The 12074-nt window shown below is 34.1% G+C and overlaps 2 protein-coding genes and 1 long non-coding RNA gene across 7 annotated transcripts; 1 reads left to right on the forward strand and 2 right to left on the reverse strand.

The window, feature by feature from the left end:
* Positions 1–689: 689 nt before the first annotated feature.
* On the reverse strand, positions 690–1451 carry LOC140967546 (uncharacterized). The gene is made up of 2 exons (XR_012173597.1): positions 1363–1451; positions 690–781 (listed from the first exon to the last, which is right to left on the reverse strand). It is a non-coding gene; the product is annotated as an uncharacterized lncRNA (long non-coding RNA).
* Positions 767–3182, forward strand: LOC140967544 (desiccation-related protein At2g46140). 5 transcript variants are annotated; one of them, XM_073428137.1, is made up of 3 exons: positions 767–791; positions 1379–2310; positions 2995–3182. In XM_073428137.1, the coding sequence occupies exons 2-3, from the start codon at positions 1381–1383 to the stop codon at positions 2998–3000; spliced, it is 936 nt and encodes a 311-aa protein (XP_073284238.1). In that variant the 5' UTR covers positions 767–791; positions 1379–1380; the 3' UTR covers positions 3001–3182. The 5 variants fall into 5 exon arrangements, with proteins under 5 accessions (XP_073284238.1, XP_073284236.1, XP_073284239.1 ...); XM_073428135.1 differs by lacking the exon at positions 767–791 and adding an exon at positions 841–864; XM_073428138.1 differs by lacking the exon at positions 767–791 and adding an exon at positions 842–959 and having other exon boundaries at positions 1379–2305; positions 2993–3182.
* Positions 3183–4017: 835 nt separating this feature from the next.
* Positions 4018–9126, reverse strand: LOC140967507 (ankyrin repeat protein SKIP35-like). The gene is made up of 4 exons (XM_073428058.1): positions 9078–9126; positions 7911–8900; positions 6790–7222; positions 4018–5133 (listed from the first exon to the last, which is right to left on the reverse strand). Exons 2-4 carry the CDS (start codon positions 8612–8614, stop codon positions 4318–4320), a joined length of 1953 nt encoding a protein of 650 aa, XP_073284159.1. The 5' UTR covers positions 8615–8900; positions 9078–9126; the 3' UTR covers positions 4018–4317.
* Positions 9127–12074: the final 2948 nt, after the last annotated feature.

The following is a 12074-nucleotide window of genomic DNA, read 5'->3' on the forward strand; positions in this document are numbered from 1 at the left end:
TTTAAATATTATTAATATAAAATTGAAAAAAAATTGACAGATTTATTAATTTTTAAACATTTTTTTATTTTGTAATGATTGAAATTTAAAAGTTATATAAACGCAGCCGATCCAATAGATTCTGGACCCATCGGGCATGTGATACGTGGCCCGTTGCCATGATAGGAGAGGACTCAAACTTGGCATTTTTCTGTACGACAATATTGACACGTGGGACTCCATATCCCACAATTTCATTTCATCATGTCGGCAACGTTTAAACATGTCAAATGCTAGAAGGATATGGCTCACTAGGTCCCAAAGTCGATATATTATTCTAAATAAATTTGGATTTTTATTCATGAGATTAATAAAATACTAAATATTAAAATTAATAAATATATTAGATATAATGAATATATTTAATTGTTATCTTAAAAAATTTACATAATTTTAGATCATATTGAAATAAAAATAACATTTATGGGATCAAATTGAATTATTTATCTTATTTTTATTTTCAAATCTTAAAAACAAACATATTTTTGTTTTCAAATTTTAAACAAACATATAATATAATATTTTTAAATGTATGTGTATTTGAAAACACCGAGAGATAACAGTAAGTAGATTTTTATCAATCATTTCGTGCATGTAACACTATCGACATAAATAATACCAATTTTTTGTTTTTTTTATTAACAAATTCATAAAACTTGTAATTAAACAAATTCAAGTATATCTTTGGGTTCATCTGTCTCCTTCTCAAGTTTGCTGTCGACTGACTTCACTTGTTCAACTCCTTGTTACAGGTTAAGTGTATACTCTTTTAGTGATTCTTTCTGAGGATATCTTTCGAATGTGGAAAATGCAGATCATTTCATGGTTACTAGATTTATTTTTATCTTTCTGACTCAATCACCAAATCCGGGATCTCTGTGTTCCTTTCTCTAGATTTTTCAGAATTTGTTCCTGATCTAGTATGTGCGTTATTTTATCTTTATTTTTAGGTTCTAGATCTCGATATACGTGGAGTTTTCGAGCTTTTTGCACACAAATCTTGATTAAATGATAATGAACGCCAAGAAAGATGGAGTTTGACCGATGATCGAATCGAAAAGTTATGTATGAAATTGTCAATGGACAAAAGTTTCAACCTTTTTAAGATTTGGGTGCGCTTACATCTTGATGATGATGTTTTACGACATCTGTGCGCTCCCTATAATTGATCTGTGACTTTGTGGTGTGTCTTGTTTCTTTAGAACTGAAATCCCGACGTTTAATCACCATTACGAGCTTACCAGTTTGATTGGTTTCTGTTCTCTCAATATTTATTTTTTTTTTGTTTTGTTATTTTAAAAAGAAATTCTGTAACATTTTGACCGTGTTTCTCGACTAGATATGGCATCTTGTGATGAACCTGAAATTGTTGAAAGGGGAGACAAGAAAGACGAAGAGAAAGGTGGATTTATCGACAAGGTTAAGGATTTCATCCATGACATTGGTGAGAAAATCGAGGAAACTATAGGATTTGGGAAGCCAACGGCTGATGTCGCTGCCATTCATATACCTCACATCAATCTTGAAAAGGCAGATATAGTCGTCGACGTTCTCGTGAAGAACCCGAATCCTATCCCGATCCCTCTCATTGACATAAACTACTTAATCGAGAGTGATGGAAGGAAATTGATTTCCGGTTTGATTCCGGATGCTGGAACAATTCATGCACATGGTTCGGAGACAGTTAAGATACCTGTTTGTTTAATATATGATGATATCAAAAGCACTTATGCTGATATAAAGCCGGGAAGTATCATTCCTTATCGAATTAAGGTTGACCTCATAGTGGATGTGCCGGTTCTTGGAAGGCTTACATTGCCGCTTGAGAAGACCGGAGAGATCCCAATACCCTATAAACCAGATATTGATATTGAGAAGATCCATTTTGAGAAGTTTTCTTTTGAAGAAACCGTTGCAACTCTTCATTTGAAGTTGGAAAATAAGAATGATTTTGACTTGGGGCTTAATGATCTCGACTACGAGATTTGGCTATGTGATGTGAGCATCGGTAGTGCCGATCTCGCAAAATCTGCTAATATTGAAAAGAATGGAATCACCTCCATCGACATTCCCATTACTTTTAGGCCAAAGGATTGTGGTTCTGCTGTTTGGGACATGATTCGGGGAAGAGGAACTGGATATTCCATGAAAGGAAATATCAACGTGGACACTCCTTTTGGGCCAATGAAGTTACCAATTTCGAGGGAGGGTGGTACCACTCGTCTTAAGAAGAAGAAGGAAGATGGAGGTGATGATGATGATGATGATGAGGTATTGTAAGAGCAGCTCCTAGTTGTGCTGCATGATTCTTTCATTTTCTCATTTGGTAATAAATATCATTCACGTTTTAAGTCCTCTACGGCCTTGGCATTCTTTATGTGTATGTAACCTGCAGTGAACTGAAAGGTTGAGCTCTTTTCTTTCATGGCTGAACTTCAACATATGTGAAAGAACGTAAAGAATGGATAATCTTCTTTAGTAGGCCTGCTCTTACCCTCCAACAATATGTTGTATTACGTTTGTGAGGAGGTAGATAGATCGTGAAGGAAAATTCATTTGACTCTGAGGCAAACTTTTGATTTTTATAACAGTCTTAATTATGACCATTCTCCGTTTTCTGTGCTTATTTTGAGACATTTTGAATGTGGTACGGGCAAGCAAACCTTCCACTTCTCTCTTCCATCCCTGACACGCGTTTCAAACTACCACCATGGTTACTAAAAGTCTATTCTAGATTGTATAAACTTTCTCAGTTATCCTCTAACTTGAGTCTTGTTCCTGAGGTGGCTTTCCTTGTTTCTTTTTTCCTCTTATGTAATTGCATCATGATCTGAGATTACACTATATCATGATTCACGCATGCTCGGCACAAAGACATACATTATTTTTCACCGGCACACTCTTTGAAAATACCCTTCCTATTAATGCTCTAATGTGTTGCTTCTTGTTTTACAGGAATGAGGATGATACTCTCTGGTGGCTGGTGCTGGTGGCTTTTATCTTCTGTTACAAATAAAATAAATGTATCTGAAATTGAACTTAGGTAACCTTGTCAAGACTCAATGTAAGAAGATGAATTTGGTTACTTTGTTTTTCCATCAATATATGGTTGAGGATTTGTAGAGGACTACAGTTTCTTGAAATGTTTTGAATCAGAGAAAAGTATTATTAATTAGTGATTTGAAGTTTTGAACAACTAAGTATATCTACGATCATATAATCTATTTTGATTCAAGTTTTGCATTAAAATAATATGATTTCTGTATCTAACGCAATATCTATATCTAATCCATTTTATTCATGTCTAATCCATTTACTTCGAATTTTACATCAAAATATTTATTTTTTTTAATTTTACATATATTAATTCTTGTTTTTTATTTAATATTTTTGTACAAATTTAACAATATAATCATGAGTAATATTTATATTAAATGACTAATTATAATTAATTTTTTATGTTTAAATATTTAAATAAGTACATTATTTATAATTATTAAAAATAAATATTTATATTAAAAATAAAAATAAATAAAATGATTGCACCAAATTTGACGCAGGGCGTTAGCAGACGGGACGCTGCCCAAAATAAATACAAGTGTATTCTTAAAATATGCACGAAATTTGGTTCATCGTTTGGTCACTGGTGGTGAGATTTTTCCCAATTTCATAAATAAATAAAAATAAAAAAAAAGAAAGAAAAAAAAAAGAAAAAGAAACTGCCCAAATTAAATTTTTTTTTTTCAAATTAAATGAAGGGAAAAAATATTTTTCGATGTTTCTGGTGTGATTATGATCAATTTTCTGTAGTTCAACCCAACGAATTGGTTTATTACCCGAGACATCATTTAAAAAGACCTTGCAAAATTGTTGTTCTCACCGTATGACAAAGACAAACCCTCCAATGCTTCAATTAAAAGGAAAAATATAGTTCAAAAAATATTTTTGTCATAGAGAAAACAATGGAGAGATGAAATAAAAAGAAACCAACATCAACATTGTAACAAAATATATACCGCCTGCTCATAATTTCTCTCTCCTTTAGTCCAACAAAAGTGAAATCAAAAGTGGCAAATTTACAAACAAAAACCACGTCACATCCCTAACCATTTCCAGATTGTTTCTACTGCGTAAAGATTACACTCGTGTTCAAGCTGGTTGGCGATACATCTTCATTCAACACGGCTAATTTCGAATATTATTATATGAGAAGAAAAATAGGTAGAGGGAGAAGGGTAGGGAGAGATTTTCATCATAAGATACGGAGTCCTTGTCTTCTCAAGGAGCCACACAACTTGCAGCTGGGTGGAGCAAAAATGGAGGAAGATGATGCTCTAATACTGCCAGTAACTCTGTCCTCTGGCCCGGCTCGTCTAGTACCACCCCTCCAAGTCTTCTTGCAGCTTCCACCAACAGCCCGCGATGCTTTTGTGATAATAGACGACCTCCGGCTTTGATGCACTCCCTGTACAAAGGCATGTATGCTATCGCCACCCTCAAGGGGCCAGGTAAATCACTTAAACAGATTGGAGATCCGCCCCATTTCAAAATTTGAACCAAGTTTGAGAAATGTACTTCTCCTTGTCTCAGTCCATCCAAGAAAGCTGCCTCTGACCATTGCTCTTGAAGAAAATCCCTGAGCTCGGGGGCAACAGGCTCATCTTCAGATCTGGCGATTGTGTCAGCAACAGCATAAGTAGCAGCAGGATCCCGTAAAAAGTCTGAATGGAGGAGAAACGCTACCCCATCAAGAGACCCACCACTTCTTTCACCTGCCGCCTTCAGAATTTCGATGCTGAGGGCAGCAAGAATGTGCAGGGGAACGTGGGGCAGAAGATATGCCGCAGCCTCGACTTGACTGCTTGATGTGGCAGCTGTGAGGGCGAGGCACAGTTCCATGTCTCGGCAACCCCTTTGAACAAACCACTCAACAACTGGTATGCAACCCCTCTCAGCAGCTCGCATCAGAGGACCCAAGAAAGCCATAGCATTACCCTCCTCCACTAGACACTCCATTGTACCGATTTTACCATAATGTGAAGCGAAACCCAATGCCAGATCAACATCCACATCTAAGCTGTTTCTTTGAGCAATCTAGCACCCAAAGTGAACCAAAACACATTAACATATAGTATTAAACGAAGTTATCCAGTTCAAAACTTACAAGTGCAAGTTTCCATAAGAATATAACACACGGGATTGCTCAAAATTGAATGAATGTGCAAAGAAAGTTAAGTCAACAGCAGCATCAGAACATATAATAGCATGGAAAAAACACAATTATCAAGTCAAAAGGGACAGAATTTGCAAAAACATCCAGGATTGTCGTTAACTGTCCATGGAAACAAATACCACAGCCTAAGTAACATTCAACCAACACCAGGGAAATAAAAAAAATTAAAACAAGTCAACCAAGAAACAAACTTCAGAATTCCGACAATGAACAAAGCATAAACAAACAAAGTCCAGCTACTTCAGGGAAAGGTCCTTGTTGTTTTGCTAATTGTTTTAGTGCCTGATGGCATCTAACCTAAGCAGTTGGTTTTGCCACAGAATGTTTACAAGCTTAAAATTCATAGATATCAATATGTAATGGCCAAGATGAGACCTTAAGTAGTGATGTGTGGTATGAACCCATCATTTAACTTATAGACTCACCCGAAAGAAAAGCACAATAGAGTAAAGCATTGCCTGCCACTAAACGTTTAAATGTCTCTATTTCTTTCCGAGCAAGTTTCATGATGTAATCCATACCATAAATTCAAAGCCAGAGTAAATGGCACTTTGATCTTGGCAATATCTTGTAGGGATTATTGTATTTGGTCTGCTAGAAACAGAATGTATTTGATGGTTTAATGCCATGTATTGCTTCTCTCTTCGTTAAAATTAAGTTGCATTTATTTAGGGACATGTATTACTTATATCCTCATGACTCATCTTGCAGACTTAGTTGTGTAGCCTGTCATTGACTTGCGCTGGCCTGGGTTGAAAACTATTAGTACATTGCTTATGATCAATTAAATTAATTTTACTGATTAGGAAAAAAAATTATAGCCTATACAATTGCAACAATCTGAGGACAATAGCTGATAAACAAAACGTAGGACCAGGGATTAGATAACAGATATAGGGAAGTGTATCATCTGGTGCGTGAGGACTGAGGAGGGGAATGGGGGGTTTGGGGTGAAAAGAAGCATCACTGAAAGGATAAAAGTTTGAAGAATAATATGGAAAAGATTGTGTAACAATTTTACCAATTAGTTGTTATTTGATAGGATTGTCAAATATTGTAAACGTGGTAGGATGATATTCTGATTTTGGTTGGATGATATTCAGTCCTCTAATTTTGTGGGATTAGATTAGCTCGTGTACTCAATATAAGATGTAATTGTATCTATGAAATAACACACATCAGTTATCTATCTCCAAAAGCCATGTTCGTTTCTGCAAAGATGCTAAAGGAATTTAAGTGCAAGCTTTAAAAAGGTGTCATATAAGCTAACTGATTTCAGGACTTGCAAAAATAAATGGCTAAAGCAACAACATTAATGAATGGAGAAAGGAAAAAAGGTGGAAAATGAAAGTTAAATCAGAATTCAATGAAAGGATAGACATCAAGCAGCACACCAAATTGACCAAAAAAATTTGTAATGTGGCACTACTGAAACCGCCAATGGCATGCTCATAAAATGAAAAAGATATTATAATAGTTCACCAAATCATTGCTTAACAGCAATAAAATGTGATTACCTGCAATAAAATGCGAACAAGCTCTGTGCTCCCAAATCGTGAGGCCTCCAGAAAACATTGATTAACATTGTCCGCACCCCCCTCAACCAGCATACCCAACAGTCCTTGGATTGCTGTTGCAGATAAACCTGATGACCAACCAGGATCAAATGAACTAGAAAAGAGCGTAAGTGGGAAGCAAGCTGCATCAAATGCCTCTGTAAAATCTTTTCCAGTGAGATGGTTGCCAGTAATATCTAAAAAGGTCTTAAAAGCAGACAACTGGAGCTGGATTCCGACAGCAGAGGGATGACCCACTCTATCCCTATTACTCTGGCAACGAGAATGGAAGCTTATACATTTAAGAGCCCACTCAGTAAATTTCTGAACCTTGGCACCAGCTTCAGCCTTCAAAACTTCATCTCCATTGCATTCCTGCAGCCTTTCATGCAACCTAGTAGAACAGTACACTAAAACTCTCAAAACATGAAAAGCATGTGAAAATTACAAGGAATGCAAAGAAAATGAAATATAACAACATTCACATTTTGTTTTCATCGTACGGACTACAAAAGCTCCATTGGTTCTTCAAACTAACACTTTCAAATTTCAGATTTCTGTTTAGTGATACCCGATGCTAACAAAAGTAACAAGTGGTCCCCTCTCATCACCATTTGTTTCCCTAAGAGAAGGTTAAAACCCATACATGATTAAGTTACCAGCACATTAGAGGTATCAATATAAAAAGGTAGGTCCCTGCAAATTTAGTTTTCACCTTTTTAGTACAGAGGGTCATATTTCATGCTCTCCTCGATCAGAACAACAAATTGAGTAAAAGAAATCTTAAGTTAGAACGAAAGCAAAAGGGACTCTTTCAAAGAGTTTCTCTCAAGGGAATTTTGCTCGGTAAGATCTCTGTAATCACTCCCAAATGCAAAATTCTTTTACATATTTGGCTTCTAAATTTAACATCCCAATTGTGAGAGGGAGATCCAGGTAGAATTCAGCAAAGTCGCCTGATATAGCATGAAAGGAAAACAAAAGAAATCCTCCGGCTGTAAAAAGAACATTATTTCACTAGTTTGATGAGGGAAAAAACAAGTCATCTTGTTTGAGCATGTAAAAGGAGTAAATCAGCGAACCTCTGTGCCATCACATTAACAGTATCCGCCAGGCTCATTGTTCGATTCTGACAAGCAGTTACACAAGAAGCAAGAAATGAAGTCCTAAGAGCAGCTCGAGTGAAATCATATGCCCCATTAGCTATGATCTTCCTAATTAATCCAGTAATTCCATCCAATTCTTGGTGTGTGCTCAAGAACCAGATTGAATCCAAGGAAATGCAGAGTGCATCATTAAGTGTCTGAAAATCTGCCAACAAGATCAGACTCTCAGCAAGCTCCCAATCACGAGCACTCACAGCCCCCTGAAACAACCGGCCTAACTCAATTCTATCAACTCGACTGAGCTTTCTCTCGTTTTTCCCGTGATCGCGTTCAGAAGCAGCCAGCCTGGATTTAAGTTTCTCCGCACCGAAAGTACAAACACTTGTACTCAAATCTCCCTTCATTACAAGTGGCGCTTCTCTAGAGAAAATTACATTGTTGGGGCTACCTCCCCCACTTTTCTCTGAGCTAAAAACAACAATATCAGTACCATATTCATCCTCATCACTCAGACTTGACTTCTCAGCATCAGCAGTTTCAATTTCCATTTCCATCAAGTCGTCATCGGAACACTGACGTTGTTCGAAATTTACTTCACCCTCTGTATCCGAGGATCGGCTGCCTATTTCACTTCCGATGTCACTTTCTCTGCCAACCACAAAAACCTTCTTTGCTTCCATAGGCAAGGTAACAAGGGAGACCTCAGTCCCAGACCTTCTAAACTTTATCCAACACACTCAGAACAACCCATTGAGTAAAAGAAATCTTAAGTTATAACGAAAGCAAAAGGGACTCTTTCAAAGAGTTTCTCTCAAGGGAATTTTGCTTGGGAAGATCTCTGTAATCACTCCCAAATGCAAAATTCTTTTACATGGCCTCTAAATTTAACATTCCAATTGTGAGAGGGAGATCCAGGTAGAATTCAGCTACAAATTTTGTAGACATCGGCCAATCATCAACAAAACCCTACGAGCATTATAGCATCTCAATCAATAACAAAACTCCTCGAACGTCAAAAAACTGATAATCAATCGATATACATAAGGCGGAATAAATTTCACACAGAGTACAATTTTTCACATAACTGCAGAAAATGTTGAAGGATAGAAAAAAAATTGGAAATGTAGAGAAAGAAAGACCGACCTGAATAATTATTAGTGGGGGAGAGAGAGACTGTGTGGTTGCCTTTTCTTTTCTACTTGTGGACAACGATGCACTCAGCTCTTTTGTTTTATATTGATTTTTGGCCACCGAAATATATATTTTTCCAAAACATTTTGATATATAAAATAAGAACATATGATCAATAAATTCCGTCTCGATATTTAAATGTGTAACACAAAAAATATTTTTGTACTCACTAGGTCTACATATATTTTTCAGGATAAAATTTAATATAAAATATTGAAAATTTGAAATAAATATATGATATTTCGGAACTAAATATTTTATATCTGATATCAATATATGATTTTTGAGTACCCAAACATGTATAATAAATTTTGATATTAATGACAAGTCTATTTCATATGAAAATTCGGTATAAAATCTTGAAAAACTGTTATTACAATATGATATTTGAGTACTAAATATTTCATATCTTACTCTAATATAAGATTTCTTAGTACTCAAACTTGTATAACAAATTTTGATATTAATGACACGTCTTTTCGGATTAAAATTTGATGCAAAATATTGAAAATCTGTTATTCAGATATGATATTTGATTATTAAATGTTTTCATATCTAACACTAATATATGAATTTCGAGTACTCAGACATGTATAATAAATTTTGGTATGACTGATACATGTTTTTTAATCATGAAAATATGTACAAAACATAAAAATATGGTACTAATATATGCTATTTCAGTATAAATTATTTCAGATGGGGTACTATAATATATGATATTTGAGCGCACAAACAAATGTAGAAATATATTGACATTAATATAGTTGTTCTAATTTTATACTTGATTTTTTTTTTNCATATTGTAATATGTAAAGATCTAAAAATGGTAGTTGATTTCAGTGTCAACAGTGAGATTTGGAGTCACGCACCAACAGAAAGTATCACATTGTGGTTGCTAGATCGCGTAGAACACAAAGAGCAACTGTTGATGCCTATAAACTCCTTCGACGATCGCCATAATTATATTGTAAAGAAGATAGAGAGAAATAAATGTCAACGTTGGGCAGAATATGAAAGTGGCTTGAAATTCGAGGGATGTTTCGGCTAACATAAAGTCCATGTAATGATCAGATAATTCATTAGTCATAATTAGTTTGTTCTATATATATCCTTAATTGAAGGGGACATTCAATGAATCTAAATTAGTTCAATGGCATTAAATCAATTAATCATGAATCAACCAATAATTAATCACACAAAACTTAAATAAAAAACACACACGAAACGGTCTCATGAGTTTATTTTGTAAGATGAATATTTTATTCGGATCACCCATGAAAAATTATTTTTTTATGATAAAAATATTATTTTTTATTGTAAATATGAGCTGTGCTGAGATGAGTTAATTCGTCTTACGAATAAATATCCGTGAGACCGTTTAATAAGAGACATACTCTAACTTAAATTAATGACTTTTAACAAAAACCAACCTAACCAAACCACCAACCTAACCAAACCGAATTAGCTCGAAGAAAAATGAACTTTTATGAGAGCGAGTTGAAAACATAACATTAGATTTGTTTTAAAAAATTATTCATTAAAAAAACCCCAATTAATCCATTGGAAACTTTAATTCCTATAGAAAAAGAAGAAAAAAGATGAATATAATCAAGACCCATTATTGTAAAAAAAAGGACCCAAATGTCGCGAAAGTCTCGAAGGAATATGTTTCTTTATGCTTTTGGGCAGTATTTTATATTCTACCCCAAAGACATTCCATCGAGTAATATTACAAAGTAATAAATTTTTTTAATTTTAAAGTTTTAATTAGTGTTTTATTCCTAAATTAAATATAAATAAAGTTCAATTGGTATAGCTAGAGATCAAGAATCGATTTATTTTTACATGGAAGAGTTTGATAATGGGATTTTCTTAAGAGATGTATATTCAACTAAATTTAGTTCAATAAAATAAAAAACAGCATTTACAAATGAATAAATATACCTTATCACTTTAGGAAATTTAATGTATTATTAAATAGGAAACCAAATATTTAGAAGTTTTTAAAATTAAAATTAATGTGCTTTTACTATATTATTATTATAATTATAATTATAATAGATTTTATATTGTGGAGTGAGTCTAATGTGAGACCGTCTCACGGATCCTAATCTGTGAGACGGATCAACCTTACCCATATTCACAACAAAAAGTAATACTCTTAGCATAAAAAGTAATATTTTTTTGTGGATGACCCAAATCAAAGATCCGTCTCACAAATACGAGCCGTGAGACCGTCTCACACAAGTTTTACCTTAATTGTGAGCTTATATGACACTACATTGAGTTTGGTTAGAGAAGTTAACCTATTATATATATATTTTTTAAAAATATAGATTGATCACCAAAGTTGTTATAAAAAAATACTTAAATAAATATTTTTTGAATTTATGACTTTTGATTTATGCTTCTAATTCTATTTAAAAATAAAAATAAAAGTAAATTTTTTTGTTGTGTGCATTAATTATCTATGCTATGAGACCAATCGAACCGTGACGGTTGTGCTGTTGTATAGTTTAAAAGATTTGAGTTGTATCATAACACTATCTATACTTTGATAAAATGGCAATCGTTCGTTCCTATAATTTTAACACATATACTTTGTATTTTTTAAATAAAAACACTTTTAAATATTGAACTTAAAATAATTTTTAAATCACAGTTTTAATATCCGAACTCGTTCTCAAATTTAAGATAATAGTAATTAATATAAATTCCCAGTTCCCCACTAAAAGGCAAAAGTTTTCTCAAAAAAAAAAACTGGTTTATATGCGTAAAAATAAGGGGAAGTTGGTGAAAAATTCCCAATCAAAATATTTTTTTGGGTTCACTTCCTACCCACAAAATTGTGGTACTATGTCATACAAAATGTGGTACAATTCATGTGGAAATGTGGTACTAAAAAAATACCCAGGGACTGAACACAAAAAAAATCGACGGCTGGAA

The sequence above is a fragment of the Primulina huaijiensis genome, unplaced genomic scaffold (assembly GCF_012295235.1).
Source record: "Primulina huaijiensis isolate GDHJ02 unplaced genomic scaffold, ASM1229523v2 scaffold25443, whole genome shotgun sequence".
Lineage (NCBI taxonomy): Eukaryota > Viridiplantae > Streptophyta > Magnoliopsida > Lamiales > Gesneriaceae > Primulina > Primulina huaijiensis.

Bases quoted from the DNA above. Each gene is read 5' to 3' on its own strand.
- LOC140967544 (XM_073428137.1), top strand. From the start codon at position 1,381: ATGGCATCTTGTGATGAACCTGAAATTGTTGAAAGGGGAGACAAGAAA.
- LOC140967507 (XM_073428058.1), bottom strand. From the start codon at position 8,614: ATGGAAGCAAAGAAGGTTTTTGTGGTTGGCAGAGAAAGTGACATCGGA. The intron at 7,223-7,910 runs GTTCGCTGATTT...CTGTTCTACTAG, and splicing joins GTTAATGTGATGGCACAGAG to GTTGCATGAAAGGCTGCAGG. The intron at 5,134-6,789 runs GTAATCACATTT...TTTGGGTGCTAG, and splicing joins TTGTTCGCATTTTATTGCAG to ATTGCTCAAAGAAACAGCTT.